We start from the raw sequence: 17,870 nt of genomic DNA, 5'->3' as shown, positions 1-17,870 counted from the left end.
GAGTTTGAATGGAATGTAGAGAGCCTGCCCAGCCGAGGGAAGGGAGGGACGCAAATTGGCCCTTTTGGTGGGAGATTGCCGTCTAACGGCCACTGGCAGGCGCGCTGGGGTTGTGCACTCGTCGCCGCCGCCGCTGCCGTGGCCGCTGCCACTCACCACCATTGCCTCGTTGCATCTCTTTCTAATCTTTCTCACACGCTCACACTCACAAACAACACAATCCCCCACACTTGCTGCAACCGCGCCCCACACACGAGCCAGCGTGCGGGCTCCCCAATGACTCGGGCAACGCATTCAGCAATAACAACACACACTCGTTGATCGACATTTCGCTCCATCAGACGCGCGGCGCCCTCATTTTTCCCCGGCCCGACGTACCCACACCTGCTTGCTGCTCGCGACGGCGAGGGAGCTCCCCAGACGCGCGCCCATATCCCACAACAACTCTCCACCCGCCATGGCGCTCCCCCTCTTCGGCGTGTGCGTGGCCGCCGCGGCAGCGGGCCTCATGGGCCTTAGCAGCCCCACCATGGTCAGTGCCCAGTCGTCAATCACATCGGGCTACAACATTACCTTCAATTGGACCTTGAACGACCTCGACGCTCCTATCCGCTTTCTCCCCGACTCGGAGTCGCTGTCGCCTCCCAAGGGCTTCCTCTGGAACACGACCTTTGCAGGCTCGCCCTGGTCGAGTTACTACCCCGGCCAGAATGGCGTCGGCGACAGCGTCCATGTCGCCACCAACGACCCCTATGCAACATCGTCTGCCAGCGACAATGCAGTCCTTGCCTTGACACCGAGAGTGCAGGTCGAGTTCGTCGGCACGGGCATTTACATCAACGGCTGGGTCAACGTTACCGACGATGATTGGACATACGCACCAATCTCGTTCCAGGTGGACTCGCAGGTGACAGACTACCACCAGGCGCCACCTCGACCCGTGCTCGTCAGCGCAGTCAACCTGCCATGGGGGTACCACAACTGCACCTTGTTCCTCAACCGTGGCACGATTCACCTCGATAACATCACGCTTGTCACCGGGCTGGCCAACACGGCGTGAGTTGAGCGTGGCCGCGCTGCCAGAGTGCCACTGACCTTCTCAGGTGGGACATAGATATTGTCGACAGCGACATCGTAGACGCGGTCCTCAGCAATGGCACCATGACCACAGCGTTCCTGTACACTGGCTCGTGGAATACGTCGACTACGATCGGATACATTCCTTCGGCCAACGCCACAGCGAACAACTCGACGGCGAACAACAATGCAACCAAGAAGGGTGCTGGGCATGTTGCCAGGCAGGCTGCTGCGCAGAGCCCAGTTGACCCGAACGCGACCAACATCACTATCCAAACAAGCAAGGCTTATCCGGAAATTGTTGGTGTTCCGGGTGCGGAGCTCGTTATACCCTTCCCGGCCAACACGAGCTTTGTTGCCATCAACGGCAGCACTGGGCCGAAACACGGCCAGTTCAGGCTTCACTGGAGCACCCCTCCGCCAAGCACGCAGAACGATCAGGTTTTCTCCATGTGGAGCCCGTGGTCCAACCCGGCCGTGCTGTTTCAAGGTCCGCTCGACCCCTTGGTGCACTACAACCTGACCATTGTTGTATCCAACGACACCGACACGGATGACGGGGTCATTAGCATCAACAGTGTCACATTCTACCCATACTTTTCGTGAGTGCCATTGACAGACTGGACCGTGCTGACGACGGTAGTGAAGCTGCAGCCAACATACACTGGGACAATGATGGTCCTCCAAAGGGCCCCATTGCCGGCGGCGTTGTCGGTGGCGTTGTTCTCATCGCCATCATTGCCGGGGCAGCCTACTACTTTGGTCGACGCCGACGAAACACTAGAGAGGCAAAGGCGCCTATTGAGCAGGCGCAGGCAGAAAAGTTGGGCAGTGTCGATGGCTCCAAGGTCGACTTGGGTAGCAGCCCCACCTCGTCGCAAGGGTCGCAGCCGCCATCGCCTGTTGACGCTCGTTCGCCACCAGCCCTCGTCACCAATGCCCCGCCGCAGCTCCTTCCGATCCACGAGTACGAACCACCGCTGTCGGCCGGTGGGGCTGGGGTCACGACGAGAGTGAGCCCTTGGGCGACACAATCGCCAGGGACGGACGAAGTGCCGTACGTCGTTGCCAAAGCCGAGACGCTGGCCTATCTCGACTCGCACGGCCTTTCAAGTCCGGTGACACAAGCGGCTTCGCCCGTGGCCTCGAGCTTGCCTTCGGCGTCGTCCAAGAGCACCGCTCCCAGACCGCCTCCTGTTCGCACGCGGCCTGTCGAGCAGGAGCAGGACGCTGGTGCTGTGGATCTCGAGCCTGAGCTCGTTCCGCCCGTGTACAACCCCGAGTGGGCTCAGGCGAGGAGCACGGTGCCCACTTCGACGACGACGGCGCCTGCTTCGGGGCTGCTCGAGGACCCTCCATCGCCGGTGGCTACGCTGCCTACGGCGCTGGAGACGGACACACACGAGGCTGACGAGGGTACGGCTGGCCCGGGCCCTTCTTCCTCATAGTTTGTACACACGAAAATAGGGGGGCACATCGTGTCTCTTGTTTGTATATCTAGGACCAGCATTGTCGATGCATTTTTGTGGATAGGTGTGCCAGTGCCGGATCGTCGATCAGTTGCCCTGCGGCATGCGCGCCCAAGGTGCCGGGGGTGTACGGCGCGGCAAAAGCCAGCAGTGTATCGACGAGCCGCACTGCGCGCGGCTTGGGGTGCTTTGCATTCCTCGTCGGTCACTCGCCGGAACCGAGCGGAGGCGATGCGTGGCGGCTGGCGGAGGTGGTGGTGGTGACTGACTGACGCTCGGTCAGCGCATATCGCATACTACTGGCAACTGACTGGGGCTGATATCATCTTGCTCTTACTCGCTATCGCCAGCTGTGCCAACTGACGAAGTGACGAGACAGCATGCGCCGACGACGACTGCTCGCGCTGGGGCTGGGCGTGGCGCTCGGCGCGCGGCGCGCCCACGCCCAGGCCTTCATGCCCAACCTGGCCTTCAACTGGACGTTCAGCGACCTCGACGCGCAGCTCGACTGGCTGCCCGACGACTACCCGAACACGACGGCGCGAGACTTTGCGTGGACCACGGGGGGCCGCGAGGCTGGGGCGGGCGCCGGCTCGTGGCACAGCGCCTCAGCCGTCCCCGTCGCCGCGCAGGAGAACAGTATCGGCGCCAACGCGCCGTTCGGGCCCGCCGTCCCCGCGCTCCACTTCCGCTTCCTCGGCACCGCGCTCTACATCTACGGCGCGGCGCACGGCGCCAACGGCACGTGGGCGCCGCAGACGCTCACGCTCGGCGTCGACCAGCAGGAGACGGACGTGCGCGAGCCGACCGGGCCGCTGGTCGCGAGCCGCGACGACCTGCCCTGGGGATACCATGTGTGCTCGCTCTTCCTCAACTATGGCAACCTGACGGTCGAGCGCGTGGTCGTGACTACGGGGATGAAGACCAAGGCGTGGGTTGGCTGTGGGGGTGGAGCTGACGCCCAGCCCGTCGCTCGACAGGGTGAGCGTCCAGACGCAGTACGCGCTGCTCGGCGACAACGCGACGGTCAACCCCTTCTTCCAGCTCACGGGCAGGTGGAACGTGTCGCGCGGGCTCGGGGGGAGCGGTGAGTCGGCCACCAGCTGGGCGTAGGGCTTACGCCGCAGCCACCGCACCCGCCCTCCCCTACCCCCACATCACGTCCTCCAACAACAACTCGTACCTCCAATTCAACATCCCGCACAACACGTCCTACCTCGTCGTAAACGGCACGGCAGGCCCAGACAACGGCATCATGTTCTACCTGTGGAACGTGTCGCCGCCGCTCGTCGAGCAGGTCAGCGGGTTCAGCGCGTACAACGCGTGGGCGGCCCCGAACGTCATGTACGCCATGACGCTGGACCCGGGCGTCGTGTACAACCTCACGCTGGGCCCGTTCACGTCGACCAACAAGACGGGCAACGCGTTTGCGCTGCACAGCGTGGCCTTTTACTCGGCCCTGTCGTGGGTGGCGTGCCGGCGTGAGCTAACACGCAGCGACTACAAGCCCAGCACGGCCGGCGCGACGGCGACAGGCATCGGCGTGGGTGTGGGTTTGTGCCGCAACGCCGCTGACGCCGACGGCAGCTCGGGTCCCTCGCGCTCGCGGCGGCGGTAGCAGGCGCGTCGTACTGGCGGGGCCGGCGGCGCGGGCGCGGGGCGCTGCGGATGTGAGTGGCGGCGGCGTAGGGCCGAGCTGACGCCAGCGCGCCGGCAGAGGTCACGCCGGCGGACAAGGTCGACTTGATTGAGCTCGGCGAGCTGAGCGGCAGTGGCGGCCCGAGCGCCGAGGGGAGCGCGCGGGAGCCGGCCAGCGCGGTGCCGGCGGCCGCGACCCTCGCGCCGCCACAACCCGCGCCGCCAGACCCAGCCTACGCCAGGGCAAAGGCGCAGACGCTGCGCTTCCTCGGCGGGGCGGCGGGCGGGGGCACGGGCGCGGGCGCGGGTAGACAGGGCTCCCATGGTGGCGAGCAAACCTCCCCGGCAGTAGCAGCAGCCTTGGCCGTCGCCAACCCCACCGACGGGGGCGAGGGTCGCGGCGACGGCACGCACGCCGCCGGCAAGCGCCGCCGCCCGCCCCGCCGCCGCCCGCAGCGCGCACCCACCGTCGAGCAGGAGCAGGACGCCGGCACGGTCGTGCACACCGAGCTCGTGCCGCCCGTGTATGACCCGGCGTGGGCGTGGGCGCGGGAGGGGGGTGTGGGTGGGGTGGGCGGGGCGGGGGGCGGGGCGGGGGGCACGGCGGCGGCGGCGGCGGATACGGTGGGTGCGTTGGAGCCCGCGCGAGTGCCGCTGCCGCTCTCGCCGGTGCTGCGTGGTGCGGCGAGCGCCGAGGACGACGACGCAGACGACGCCGACGACGGTGCACCCGCCGCACCGCCCCCCCCAGTCGCGGCGCCGACACCAGCGCCGGACCCACCGCCCCCTTAGCACCCCCTCCCCCTCCCCCCCACGCCCTTTAGCACCCCTGTAGCAGTAGTCAATGTATCAGCCCTAGCCAGTGCGAGCCGCGCCGCGGCGCCGTCGTGTCAGTGACCACGCCCCCGAGTCAGCGCGCCCACCCTCCATGCCATGCGTCCATGCTCTAGTATACACGAGTCGAGTGGTGTGTCCCCCCCCCTGCCCCCCGCCCCCCCTCCCCTGGCCCTACGCCTGGCCCCTCCGGCGCGGCTTGAACGCCCTCCCGACGCCCTGCACGCCATCAACGGCCGCGCCGACATCGCTGACGCCGCTCTCGCGCAGGCGGCGCTTCGTGTCCTCCTCCGCGAGGCGGCGGAGCTCGTCTGCCGCCGCGTGCGTCTGCGCGTCGACCTTTGTCGCGGGCGGCGCGACGGCCGCATCGCGCGCCGCCTCGATCGGGAGGGGCTCGACCTCGTCCACCAGGCCGAAGCGCTGGCGCTTGCGCGCGGCCTCACCCGGCGCGGGGAGGCTGCCGTGCGCCCTCGCGACGTGCTCGCGCCTGTCGGCCGGCTCGCTGCCATCAGGCAGGAGGTAGCCCTGCGCGATGCGCTCGGCGGCCTCGCGCTCCTCGATGCGCGCGACCAGGGGCGCGAGCCGCGCCAACCGCGCAGCGTCGGCCCGCAGCTCGTCGAGCGAGGGCGGGGCCGACCGCGTCCAGCTCATCCAGCTCTGCCACTGCACCGGCAGCTGCTTGGTCCCGGTCCTATAGTCGTTCAGGTTCGGGTCCTGCTCCTTGTACTCGACGGTCCGCTTCGGCCGCCCCCCGTTCGGGTTGGGCGTTTCGAAATACGCGTTGCCTTGGAGGTCGTACCCGATCGGCCGCTGCGGTGTGAGTGAGCGAGCACGGCCGACGGCAGCGCAGCGCGGCGTCGCCACCACGCCCACCGCACCCACCTTGCGTGATGTCAGCGTGCGGGCAAGCTTGCCCCAGAACGTGCTCATGGTGTCGTTTGTAGAGTGGAGAAGCGACAACAACGTTGTTGATGAACCCGTCAGTCGTCGGCGTCACTGCCGGCCAGAGTCGACTGAAATCACCTCAGTGTTATTGGCCTTTGCTCCCGCAACTCGCTCGTGGCAGTGGCAACCGCCGTCCCGCACCACCCCCGCCCGCGTCCAAGTTCACATTACAGTCGTAGAGGGGTAGTGATGACAGTATGAACTACACAGTATAACACATGCACACGGTGGATTAATCAAGACGCACCGCACCGCCCACGCTTACGCTTACGCTTCGCGCACAGCGCGCCGCACGCGCGCAGTAAAGTCCGACACCCGCTTCGTAGGTAAAGTCCGCCGGCGCAGAAGCCCCATGGCACCTCCCTCGGGCTTGGGCGAGTTTGCTCGCGCATCTGCAGGCTGTAAGGCCGTGCGCGACCGCGCCAGATTCGCCCCGTGTCGCTCACCACTAGCATGCGGCGGACTCGACGATGCGTGTGCAGTCGCCGAAAGAGTACCGCTCGTCGGCGTCGTCGTACGCGGTCGCGCAAGGTTGAGCCCAAGTGGGGTGCGCCGGCCACTTGTCGTCGGACGGTTGTTCTCAAACACGACGTAGCCTCCTCGTGGCGCCTCCTCGTCAGAGTCGGAGGGGTCGAGAAGCTCGATAGAGGGCTTTGCAGACTCGGCCTGTGCTGCCGAGGGTGGTTTCAAGTGCGCAGGGCGCTCGCGCCGGCTCGATCTGGGCGGGCGCTCGGGTGGTGCTGACGCAGGTGGCGCAGCCGAGGTGGCGACAGAGGTCACACCTGGCGGCCTGGGCGACGTGCCTCTCGACTCGATCATGACATAGCCTCCCGCAGGTGGCTCATCGTCAGAGTCTGACGGCAGCATGTAGCCAGAATCTCCTCGCTGCACGGGCTTGGGGCGCGGCGCAAGGGGCCGAGCAATCGCGGGCCCCGGCGTTTCTTGCGGCGGGGTAAGCAGAACCTCGGCGGGCTGTGGCGCCGGACCGTCTTCCGGGATGGTGGCGGGGATGCCAGGCATGGTCGCAGCTGAGCCGGTGGCTATGGAAGACGCGGCGGGCAGGGAGGCCGCCCTTGCACTTGGGGGCGTATCTGGCAGCGGGATGAATGACGGGTCTTGTGACTCGCTGTTTGGCGCAGATCCCGTGCCCTCGGGCGCTGTCACGCGCGGCAACGTCGCTGTCGATGTCCTCTGGGTACGCTTCTTGGTAGCCATGTTCTGCGACACCTTCAGCACTTGCGGCCGCACACAACACTCACGGCCGTCAAACTGAGCACGATGTTCTGCTGCTCCTCTATCAGGAACTCTAGAACATCCTTTGATAATGCGTTCTCCCGTGGGCGCAGATCATGCTCTGGGTGATGAAGAATGCCAGGCTGGAATATAACTGCCAGATCTGGAGGCGTCAGAACCCGGCTCCCACGTCACGCAAGTACACTCACTGCCAGCCGTCATGAGGTTCTTGTCAGCTGCTCGTGCAGTGGTACCGAGAAGGTCAAGAACATAGAGAAGCAGCGCCCTGTTGGGTTTTGGCATCTGGCGGATGATGCGCTTGTACTCTTTGAGCTTCTTGTCGTGAGCCAATTCGTGTATTGAGGCGTTTCGGAACTTGGCCAGTCAGCTTGGCGGCAACGTCTCCACCCACCTTGTCGTAAAAGGCATGAGGAACTACAGGCTCTGGCATCTGGGTGAGATACCGTCTGAATATCGTGGCAATGTCGTGCGGGCTATAGGATGTGCTGGGCCAGTCGAGGTCGCCGCCGTACTGAGATGCCGTCAGTCACGACAAACGTGCGCATGCTCGCAGACTCACACTGGGGCCCTCGTCAAAGGTAGCCTGGAGGTCACGCATACGCTTCTCTGAACCAGAGACGCGAAACAGGCCTTCAATGTCCGTCTTCTGCTTGAGGTATCCTCCACACTTGCCAACGACGATCGGAACTTCCCTGTGGCTGTCAGCGGGGATCAAGCAAAGCAGGGCACGTATAGACGCGGGGCGCAGCTGCTGCCCACCCATGCAGCAGCAGCAGCAGCCCATGCGCCCATGCGCCCATGAGCAGGCTGCTCATGTCGGTTGACGCCCGTACTCACCCCCAGATGTACTGAGTTCCGTCGGGAGCGTTGACCGAGATCTGTTGGCCGGCATAGTCGAGTACCTTGGAAAGAGGGGCTCCAAAGACCCTTCGAGGTGCTTGGGTGCGGACCGGGCTCTTGAAGCTCTGCTGGTGCTGTTGGTGTTGCGGAGGCTGGTGGGTAGGCTTGTCCTGACGCTGGGAAAAGGCCTTCCACCAGGTCATGAGACCTTGCGAGGTGCGCTCTCGCTCGCTCATTCCGCTAGGGCTCTTGAGGCGACGGAGACCACCGCCGGCTGCTTCGGCATCTGCAGAAGGCCGACGCGAGGAGCTGGGGCCACTTGGGCCGCCAGCCGCGGTGCTTTGGCCTCCTGGCATGTCGGCGCCTAGACGAGGTGGGTTGCGAGGTGGAACTTTGTGATGGGTGGCGAGAGCGAGTGCTGCGTGCGGCGGTTTAACGGCAGAAGATCGATGGGCGACGAGGAGGCGAGGAGATTGACCGGCATCTCCGGGGGGAATGGTGTAGGCGGCGACGCCGCGTGCCGTGGTGACTGGTGTGGGTACCGGCCTGGCAGCGAGCATGTGCTGGCTCTGGGGGGCAAAGAGTCGAGTGTGACGCGATGGGCGTCGGCGTCGTTGTCGGCGTCGTCGTCGTCGACGTTGTCAATTGATGTGACTGTGACCTGGGAAAGGGCAGATTCGGTGGGTGGTGCGGGAAACCGGGGCGCTTGCTGGTGGGGGCGGGGTCGGTCGGCAGTGCGTGGGGGATTGGTGAGTGGGGGAGGGAGTGATGGAAGTGCAAGCAAGCAATGAGCAGCGAGCAAGAGGAGTGTGTTGCGTAGAGTGTAGAGTAGGACGAGGTGCGAGTGAGCGCGTGCGTGCGTGAGTTGTGAGTGCGTGCGCGCGTGTCGGTCGTGTCGGTTGTGGTCGTTGCGGCGGCGGCGGCTGTCGAGTTGATGCAGCAGTTTGTGATTATCACGGGACGAGGAGGCGGCGGCGACTGCAGTGAGAGACGTGTGACTCTGTCTGCGTGCGGCGACTATGCACCTTCCCTCGCGTAGACTTCAAAGTCGAAAAGCCAGGGGTGGGTCGCGCGCGCGTTTGTTGATCTGATCGAAAGGGTCGGGGGGACGGGGAGGGGGCGGGCGGGCGGGGGAGGGAAGGACAAGGCACTCGTCGACTTGTCTAGACTCTTGGGTTTCTATTACTCGTGACTGACTGGGTGGGAGTGAGGTTGAATGAGGCTTGACGCCAAAGGGTTGAGGCGGCGCGCGGGTGATTGACCAGGCGGCGGCGGCATAGACAAGACGAGACGAGGCTGAGAGACAGAGACGGGATGTAGATGTCGAGTCGTTGTCGACGACAGACGTGGCTTGCTCGTGGTGGACAAGTGGTCTGTGCACATGTCGGTGTCTCTGTCAAGTCTCCCACCCACCACTGCACCCACCCCCAACCCACAACGACCATACCCATCTGCCTCTTGCGTTCGTCATCACGTTCCTGTCCGAAACAACCTTTTGCCCCGGCTCCCACCCCCCTTCCTGCCCCTCTGCCACCCTCACCCCCCTCCCTGCCCCTGGCCCTTATCCTCGACAAACAACCCGTCTGCATGACGACAGCCGTAAACAATCCCAGGCCCAGCCAGGGGCGGGCAACAAGGTGGGCAGGAGAATAACAGCACCTGCCAGCAGCAACGACTCGAGCATACCCCGATCTTCATAAACAATCTGGCCACTGTCACCGCACAGCAACCAAAACAACTACATCTAGTGGCCCCCCTTTAGGGCAGAGGGGGGCAGGCCGCCGCCGGTAGCACAGATGCATGAGCGCCGCACAAGCCGACACGATGCAAGCACCCCAGTTTTGGATGCCCGCACCTCTACCCCCTACCCCTCTACGCAGACGCCACGTTGACCTGCTCCTCTTCGCCGCCCTCGTCAGGTGCACCGCCGCCGCCACCACCACCGGCGCCACCCTTGCCACTCCTCTTGCGCTTCTTGTTCTTCTTCGGAATCAGATCTTGGACATCGGCTCCCCGCGCCTTCATCCGTCCGAGCTGCCTTGTGTTGAGCTTCTCCTTGTCGTCGGCGGCACCCGGGGCAGCGCCATCGTCAGCCGTGCCAGCGAGCTCCTCGTCCTCCTCGAATCCTGGCCAGCGGGGGAACAGGCCGAGGTTGGGGTAGAGTGCGAGGGTCGACAGGGCCGCTGGTGTAGCCGCGAGCGACTCGGAGGCAGCAAGGGATTGATTAAGGGCGGTCAGGAGGGGTTGTTGCTGCGCCGAGACGTCGGAGAGCTAAGGAGTGGTGTCAATATGGCCGAACCTTAACGCATCGCGCTTGACGCACCTTGCCATCAGCCGTGGCAGTGACAACAGCGAACGACTGGCCGGCGCGCGCCTGGTCCAGCTCGGTGTCGCTCTTCTTGACACCAAACGTCGAGTCGAGCGCGACCAACAAGCTGGCGTCGACACCGGGCGCGGGCGTGAGCCCAAGCACGGGGTGGGCAAAGGCCACCGACGACACGTCTGGGGAGGCGTCGGACGCCTCTGTGGGGAGAACAAACGAGTGGAGCGCGGCGCCGCCCTCAATGTTGAAGACAACAACCGTCACGCCGTCCACGACGACCGACGTGATGCGGTCGACAACGACGCCGTTGCCAACGGGGTACATTGACCCCTCGGGCGCGACGTACCACCCGTCGCTGGTGGGGTCGTCGCTCGGCGCCGGGCCCGGCGCGGCGGGCTTGGGCGGCTGGTTGCGCTTGGTCTTTGCGCGGCGCGTCGCGGGGCGGTACCGGCGCGCGGGGAGCACGGCGGCGAGGATGTCGACGCGGGACAGGAGCTGGCCCGTCTTCCAGTCCCAGACCTGGAGTGTGGGCTCGCCGCCGCCCGACACAAGGATGTTGGGGTGCGAGGCGGGGACGTGAATGGCCGAGACGAATCTGCCAGTCAGCCAAGCCCAGCCGCCAACACTCACCCCTCGCTGCCGAACAGGTACCGGTCAATCACGTAGGAGAGGGGGTACCTGCTGACGCGGATGTGCTCGTCGCGGTCGGCCGTGATGAGGTGCTTTCCGTCGGGCGTGAGGACGTGCTGCGACACGACCGAGACGTGGCCGAGGAGGTAGTCTGCGTCGGGGTTGAGCGATGGGTCCGAGGTGAGCGAGAAGCCCTGGGGGCGCTTCTCGACGTCGCGCGGTTCAACGGGGTAGCGGAAGACGTCTCCGACCTTGTCAGTGACGAGGATGGCGCCGTCCGTGTCGAACGAGAGGTCGGCCACGCGCTTGACCGTGTTCCTGTGGCGTAAGCTTGCCGCTTGCCATAGTTGCGCGGCACCCACCTCGTCGAGCGCAGCTTGAGCCCGCCCTCGACATCCCACACGCGCAGCGTCTTGTCGTCGCCCGCGCTGACGACGATGCGCTCGTCTGGGCTAATGGCGAGCCGGCGCACGAGGCCGGTCGTCGCGCCCTTGAGCGACGGCTCGGCGTCGGGCGAGGCGGAGGCGACGGCGTTGTCGCCGTTCACGAGGTGCAGCGTCGAGCCCGAGGCGACGACGAGGGTGCGCGACGTCGAGGCGACGGCCGAGGGCGGGAGCGGGAGGGTCGCCATTGTGCGTGCGTGTTGTATGCTGCTCGAAGCTCGACCTCCTCCGCTCATAACAACGACCTTCCTCATCGCTCAACTTTTGAAAGTGGGCCTTCCCCGCCACGTGGCGAAATCAATGACGTGTCGCGTCCCAACATTGCATCCGTATCACTGACGCGCTGTTTGGCAGCCTCCCAGGCGATGTTGTGGCCCGCAGGGGGTCATGGGTATAATGGCGGCGCGTCTGACCCAGCCGCACCTTGCTTCCTCCCAATCCACCATCCAACAATGAGCGCCGAGCAAGCATCCACCGCCCCTCCCCCCACCGCCGAGCCCGTGCCCGAGGTCGGCGACAAGCGCAAGGCCGAGGCCGAGGCCGACGAGGACGACGACGCGAAGAAGTGAGTCGCGTCCCAAGGAAGGGAGGGAAGGTGTGCTGACATGGCAGGCCCAAGACCGACGCCCCCCTCGACAAGGGCAAGGGCAAGTCGACTGCGCCGCCCGAGGAGCCCGAGGAGGAGGACGACGACGATGACGATGACGACGACGAGCTCATTGTCCGCGGCTCGCGCAAGCGCAAGACGGTCGACTACGCCTCGGTGAGTGGGAAGGAGTGGCGCGCATCCGCCGAGCTGACTCGATCAGGCCGAGGCCCTCGCCGCTGCTGGCCTTGCTGATGGCGACGAGGACGAGGAGGAGGAGGATGACGACGAGGAGTTTGAGGGCGGCGACGACGACGACGAGGACGCCGCCGAGGACGACGACGCCGACGAGGCGGCCGCGCCCGCCGACGCCGAGGGTGCCGAGGACGACGACGACGAGGAGGTCTAAGCCGTCGCCGGCCGCTCCGCCTGTGATTAGTGCCACCCATACCCGTGCCGTGCCGTCTGCACGCGCGCGCAAAGAGAAACATTGCATGTAATGCGTTACCACCTGTACGATGGGTGGGATTTGAACCTTGCAACTAATGATGGGGGTTGATGACCTTGCTGTTGGTCTGGGGAGTTGGTGGGTGGGGGTGTTGCTACTGCTGTGGTGTCTGCGGTGTTGTGCGTCTGCGGGCCTGCTCCTCGCGCGTGCGGAAGAAGGACACCTCGGCCTGCATGCGAGGATGGGTGGGTGGGCCGGGACCCGCAACGAGCTCGCGTGCAACCAGCTCGTACAGTGACGACGTGAATGATTGGCGTTGCTGCACGTCCTTGATCTTGTTGGATTGCGCCTGAATCAGTCGCACCAGCTCTGTGCGCAGGCGCGTCATGCTGCGTAACGTGCGTCAGCGCGTGGCCCTGCACCGCCGACATCGCCCTCGCTATCACTCACCTCGAGAAGATCATTGCCTCCTCGGCCTCATCAGACAGGGCAGAGACGGCGCCAAACAGCGCTGCGTACCGCACGGCGACGGCGCTGACTGTCGCGTCCTTGACGCCCTTGCTGATGTAGCTCGACAGGCCCTTTGCGTCCGCCTCGTCGGCGAGGCGCTTGAGCGACTCGATGTGCGCATCCATGGCCTTGCGGTACACTGGCCACAGCTGAAGCTTCCAGCCTGTCAGATACGAGATGAGGGGGAGAGCCCCGCGAGACTCGGCCGTGGCGATCAGGTGGTCGTTCAGGCGGATGACGGTGAGCAAGGGAATCGCGGGCAGTGGCGTCGGCGTGACCAGGGCATTGAAGAACGAGGTGCACGACTCGAGCGCCGACCCAAACACCTCGGTCCAGATGCGCTCGGCGTCCTTGAGGCTCTCGGTGGGGTCGGGTGTGGCCACGCCCTGGCGCCGCACCCCGCCCACCCGCGACCGTCCAGCCTCCGACACTGTGTGTAGTGGCGGCGACTCGACTGGTGTGCTGGCACCGGATAACGCCACCGACCTTGGTGGTGGTGGAGCGGCCGGCTGGCTGAGCCCTGCGCGAGCGAAGAACCTGACAATAAAGGTGAACTCGGCCGACGCGTTGTCGAGCAGCACGAGGCCCAGGGATCGGAAGAGTGCCTCTGCGGGCACAGTCTGGGAGGTCAGCTCCGCTCTTCACTAGGCTAGCTCACCAGCTCCTTGTCGTCCGCCTGGTACGCGAGGATGACCGCTCCCGCCTGTCCCTCGACGTCGAGGTCTGCGAACCGGAGCCGATCGTATGCCGCCTTGATGCCTGGTGGCGTCTTTCCTCCGGCCGCAGCGATGGCAGCAACCTCCTCTGACGACGGGGTGCCGATGAGATCGGGCTTCTCGGGCGTGCGCAGGCGAATCTGACCCAGGGCACGAGCGTATCGTCGCAGACCAGTCTCATAGTATGCACGCGCGGCGTTGACATACCCGCGCTCGACCTGTTTCGCGTGGCGTGGGCTCTGGCGCAGCAGGAAAGCGTAGAACGGCTGGTACTTGAGCAGCAGGGACGTCTGCATGACTGCCAGGTTGGTGCTCAGGCCCTTTGATGCCGAGCGCAGCGGCCGGATGAGCTTGAGTAAGAAGGGCGGCAGCTGGTGAATGGCCTTGAGCGCCAGCGCCTCGATGATGCCCTCGAGCTCGCGTGCTGCCTTGACCTTTGCCCCTCTGCTCTTGACTGCCACCATCTTGTCCTCGAGCTCGGCTATCGCCTGCAGCCACAGCTGCGGGTTCTGCGCGGGCTCCGTGTCGCGCAGTGTGAGGACCAGTGATGGCGGGATGATCAGGTCGGAGAGGAGGGCATTCAATGGCGGCAGGATGACCTGGAGGTGTCAGTTGGCTCCACGGCAGCTCGACGCACCCTTCGGCCCTTGAGCTGGCGCTCAATCTCATCACTCCGCGCCTGCAGATCTGATATCTGGCCAGACACATCAGACAGATTGTCCTGGAACGTGGTCAGATACGACGCCAAGGACGTCAGGAGCTCGGCGCTCTCGTCGACCGAGCGCTCGAGGTCAACGTATTCCTTTTGTCGTCGGAGGACTGGGCGCGGCGCGTCAGCGATCGGCAGTGGATAGTGCGCGCTCCCTCTCCCCTCGCCGTCTCTACTGGCAGATGAGTTGCCCTCCCGCCGACCCCTGCGACGCGAGCGTCATTCGCCCGCCCGCCCGCCCGCTGCTCGCTACGCGAGCAAGAGACGTTGCCCCCACCCACCCCTCCGGCCGGGTCCGCCTCACCCTACTCACATTCTTCACGGTCGGCATCCTCGTCCTCTTCGTTGAGGATCGGGTCGGGGAGCGGCGGGCGTGGTGACGAGGTGGTCTGTGTTGGCCGCGAGGGTCCAGCGCCGGGCGTCTCCAGCACGACCTGAGGTGGGATTAGCTGTGTATGGCGGCATAGGCTGCGCATTCAGACTCACGTCGAGTGTGCCGCCTGGCGTGCTGGACATTGCTTTGCGATATGCAGGCGCGAGCAATGCGTAGAGAGTGTTGTTGACTGAGTGTCTTGGCTCTCGAGGTTGGGTCGTGGTAGGTAGTGTCAGGGGTTGAAGCCACCGCGTCGTGCGTGGGTGCGTGCCAGGTGCGTCAGGCTGCGTGTCTCGTCCAAGTACTTGCATCCTCCACGTCCAACCCAATCTCCAATCTCGGTCCATTACTTTCAACCAGTCACTTGACAAACAGTCCGATACTCTACCCCGGCAACCCCTCAAAGTCAACTCGCAGGGATGTCTGAGCTGTTCAAGGACATCCCCGAGTTTGTAGAGGTGCGTACAGCCAGCAACAGAACCGAGCACTGCGGCGGCGGTGCGACGGACCACGCGTCCACCTCGTCGGAAGCGCGTGCACTGACCACCATATGCAGACCGACATTGGCGAGTCGGTCATCGCCCGCACCGAGACACTAGGTGAGCCGCTACGACGCGAGTGCACACACGGTTGCTCACACTCGCAGCCTCGTTCCGCGAGCTCGGCCCGCCCGACCTCTGTCACGTCGTCAAGTCTTACGGCCAAAAGGCGGCGCAGAAGGACATTGGATCATATCACTACTGGTGGGTCGGAGGGGTGTGATGACGCTGACGATGTAGCTCGGGCGTCGAAGCCTCGTCCTCAGCCTCGGTCGCAGCCTACTTCAACTCTCTCCAGTTCCATGTCGAGGAGTCGCCAGCATGGTTCGGCAAGGGCTCGGGATGGCGCGTCCGCACTGGCACCTACTGGTGGGTTCTTGTTGGCCTGGAACCCTCTAACCGCTCTAGCTGCTTCAATGCCTTCTCGCGCGTGGATGTGCGCGTAGACGTCCGCATTCCAGGCGGAGTTGACGCCTATGTGGTCGATCTTCGCGGAGACCGACACGAGGCCACGCCAGAGATCTGGCAGGAGACGTACTTGTCGGCCATGCTGCGCGCAATCCGGTACGCCGACGACGCGTCATACCGCCTCGCAGGGTACCGCAAGCTCGACATTATCACGACGGTCGAGCAGGAGGAGCGCTTCCTCAAGGCGGCCGAGGAACTCTTCTTCCAAGGCTGGCAGCTCGGTTCGGACCCCGAGGTCCAGGTCGCGACCAACATCTCCAACCACCTGACCGCGGGTCTGCTCAAGTACTTCTCCGACTCGTACCGGCTTGAGCGCGCCGCCAACCTGTTTGAGAGGCTATATGCAAAGGAGCCCGAGGTGGCGGCGCTGCTCGCGCAGAGCTACATTGGAATGAGTAGGTGTGGTTGTCGACGACGGGCACTGACCGCTTGCAGACGAGGAGATCAAGGCGGTCCAGATCATGAACCAGGCCCTTGCGAAGCTTCCCAAGTCATATCCCATCCTCCTCGCCCAGGTCGACTTCTTATTGTCCAAGGGCAAGGCCGAGTGGGCCAGACAGGTCGCCCAGCAGGCTGTCAACTCGGCACCATCCGAGTTCCTGACATGGGCCAAGCTGGCCGAGGCACACATCCAGCTGGGACAGTACGACAAGGCGTTGCTCACGCTCAACTCGTGCCCCATGTTCACGTTCAACGAACGTGACCTGCACCGCATGCCCACACCAGCGCGGACGCACCTGCCAGTGTTGAAATACATCGCCGACTCGGGCATCATTGACGAGGAATCGGCACGGGATAACGAGGCTGACGTCGCTCTACTGCGTCTACCGGCCCCCGGACTGCGCGGTACGTTTGCAAAAGCATACTCGCTCCTTGCCCTTCTTGTGTCCAAGATCAGCTGGGACGAGCTCCTCAAGACACGATCGGCCGTGTTCGTCATGGAGGAGGAGTACCGCCAGCACAAGACGTCGGCGTCAGTGGATGTTGGCTCGCTTTCGACCCATGGAGAAAACGGCGACAAGGGTGACGCCAATGGACACGCGGACGAAGATGCCTCGACAAGAGGGTTACACTCGCGTCCGGGCTCGGCACCACCAAGCGACGGCGTGCCGACAATCCGCGTGTCGACCGAGTCGGAGCGCCACGGAGCCAACGGCAATGGCTCGGACAGTGACGGTGACGATGAAAAGGACGACGAGCCTGAAGGCGAGCCCGAAGCGCTCCCTCAAAAACCGAAAACCCTTGTCCACGCACCAGAGGACAAGGACAAGGCCCACGACCAGGCGATCACGGCTGAAGCGTACGAAGGATCAGCGTTTGCCAACAAGCGGCTGTGTGAGCGATGGCTCGACAACCTCTTCTTGGTGCTGTACGACGACCTGCGAGTGTACACCATCTGGCGTGCGGAGATCTCCCACTTCCAGATGCAGCACATGTCGTACCGCAAGACTGGGACCGAGTGGGAGATTCTGGGCGAGCTCGCCCTGCGATTGCACCACAAGGACGAGGCCAAGGACGCGTTTGTGCGCTGTCTCGACGCCAAGTTCTCGGCCAAGGCGCTGCTCCGAGTGCTCGAAATCTACAGCGACGAGGGCGATCTCCAGCGCACGCTCAACGCGGCGATCAAGCTCACCGTGTACCACAACCGGTGGTACATGGGTGCGTGCTACCCGTCGGCCATTGCCCACGCCATCTACAAGCTCGGCTTGACCCACGGCCTGTCAAAGATCGAGTACACGCTGCTGAGCATGAACCTGCCAGAGGGCGTGTTCCCACTCATGGCGCAGTATATCAAGTACGCCAAGACGTTTAATGTGAGTGCTAGCGAGGCGGGGGTGGGAGACCAGAGCTGACAGTAACAGGTCGAGGGCTCAGAGTACTAATGGCGGGGGAGAGAGCGGGGCTGGTATCACGGATATGCATGAACTGGATGACATGACCACGGCCTTGCTCAGCCGCACTTGAAACAGGGACGGGATATGCATGAGCTCTTTGAACCACGGTCATGCCAATGTCAGAAGTAAGGAAATACTACGGAGGGTGTTGTGCAAACAAGGCCGGCGGCGGG

The 17,870-nt window shown here is 64.5% G+C and overlaps 8 protein-coding genes across 8 annotated transcripts; 4 read left to right on the top strand and 4 right to left on the bottom strand.

Annotated features, from left to right (window-relative positions):
* Window positions 1-457: 457 nt before the first annotated feature.
* Q8F55_001356 (uncharacterized protein) lies at window positions 458-2,525 on the top strand (the record flags this gene model as incomplete). Its single annotated transcript, XM_069349982.1, has 3 exons — window positions 458-1,056; window positions 1,104-1,679; window positions 1,721-2,525. 3 exons carry the CDS (start codon window positions 458-460, stop codon window positions 2,523-2,525), a joined length of 1,980 nt encoding a protein of 659 aa, XP_069213526.1.
* Window positions 2,526-2,926: 401 nt separating this feature from the next.
* On the top strand, window positions 2,927-4,220 carry Q8F55_001355 (uncharacterized protein; the record flags this gene model as incomplete). Its single annotated transcript, XM_069349981.1, has 5 exons — window positions 2,927-3,477; window positions 3,512-3,633; window positions 3,674-4,010; window positions 4,044-4,089; window positions 4,134-4,220. 5 exons carry the CDS (start codon window positions 2,927-2,929, stop codon window positions 4,218-4,220), a joined length of 1,143 nt encoding a protein of 380 aa, XP_069213525.1.
* A 972-nt stretch (window positions 4,221-5,192) lies between these two features.
* Q8F55_001354 (uncharacterized protein) lies at window positions 5,193-5,948 on the bottom strand (the record flags this gene model as incomplete). Its single annotated transcript, XM_069349980.1, has 2 exons — window positions 5,193-5,828; window positions 5,901-5,948. 2 exons carry the CDS (start codon window positions 5,946-5,948, stop codon window positions 5,193-5,195), a joined length of 684 nt encoding a protein of 227 aa, XP_069213524.1.
* A 282-nt stretch (window positions 5,949-6,230) lies between these two features.
* Window positions 6,231-8,413, bottom strand: SAC7 (GTPase activating protein (GAP) for Rho1p; the record flags this gene model as incomplete). The annotated part of the gene is made up of 7 exons (XM_069349979.1): window positions 6,231-6,355; window positions 6,410-7,181; window positions 7,223-7,359; window positions 7,406-7,571; window positions 7,609-7,728; window positions 7,777-7,909; window positions 8,055-8,413. The coding sequence occupies 7 exons, from the start codon at window positions 8,411-8,413 to the stop codon at window positions 6,231-6,233; spliced, it is 1,812 nt and encodes a 603-aa protein (XP_069213523.1).
* Window positions 8,414-9,929: 1,516 nt separating this feature from the next.
* Window positions 9,930-11,641, bottom strand: TRM82 (tRNA (guanine-N(7)-)-methyltransferase non-catalytic subunit trm82; the record flags this gene model as incomplete). Its single annotated transcript, XM_069349978.1, has 4 exons — window positions 9,930-10,328; window positions 10,381-10,975; window positions 11,011-11,328; window positions 11,373-11,641. 4 exons carry the CDS (start codon window positions 11,639-11,641, stop codon window positions 9,930-9,932), a joined length of 1,581 nt encoding a protein of 526 aa, XP_069213522.1.
* Window positions 11,642-11,905: 264 nt separating this feature from the next.
* On the top strand, window positions 11,906-12,448 carry Q8F55_001351 (uncharacterized protein; the record flags this gene model as incomplete). The annotated part of the gene is made up of 3 exons (XM_069349977.1): window positions 11,906-12,018; window positions 12,066-12,216; window positions 12,263-12,448. The coding sequence occupies 3 exons, from the start codon at window positions 11,906-11,908 to the stop codon at window positions 12,446-12,448; spliced, it is 450 nt and encodes a 149-aa protein (XP_069213521.1).
* Window positions 12,449-12,641: 193 nt separating this feature from the next.
* VPS52 (Vacuolar protein sorting-associated protein 52) lies at window positions 12,642-14,938 on the bottom strand (the record flags this gene model as incomplete). The annotated part of the gene is made up of 6 exons (XM_069349976.1): window positions 12,642-12,876; window positions 12,938-13,617; window positions 13,656-14,312; window positions 14,351-14,532; window positions 14,736-14,856; window positions 14,909-14,938. 6 exons carry the CDS (start codon window positions 14,936-14,938, stop codon window positions 12,642-12,644), a joined length of 1,905 nt encoding a protein of 634 aa, XP_069213520.1.
* A 276-nt stretch (window positions 14,939-15,214) lies between these two features.
* On the top strand, window positions 15,215-17,685 carry BUD7 (bud site selection protein; the record flags this gene model as incomplete). Its single annotated transcript, XM_069349975.1, has 7 exons — window positions 15,215-15,253; window positions 15,352-15,394; window positions 15,442-15,538; window positions 15,575-15,703; window positions 15,743-16,197; window positions 16,238-17,616; window positions 17,665-17,685. 7 exons carry the CDS (start codon window positions 15,215-15,217, stop codon window positions 17,683-17,685), a joined length of 2,163 nt encoding a protein of 720 aa, XP_069213519.1.
* Window positions 17,686-17,870: the final 185 nt, after the last annotated feature.

The sequence above is a fragment of the Vanrija albida genome (genome assembly GCF_041260175.1).
Source record: "Vanrija albida strain AlHP1 chromosome Unknown contig_1, whole genome shotgun sequence".
Classification (NCBI taxonomy): Eukaryota; Fungi; Basidiomycota; class Tremellomycetes; order Trichosporonales; family Trichosporonaceae; genus Vanrija; species Vanrija albida.
Note: the sequence above shows the minus strand (reverse complement) of the source record. Positions and strands in the feature narration are given on the sequence as shown.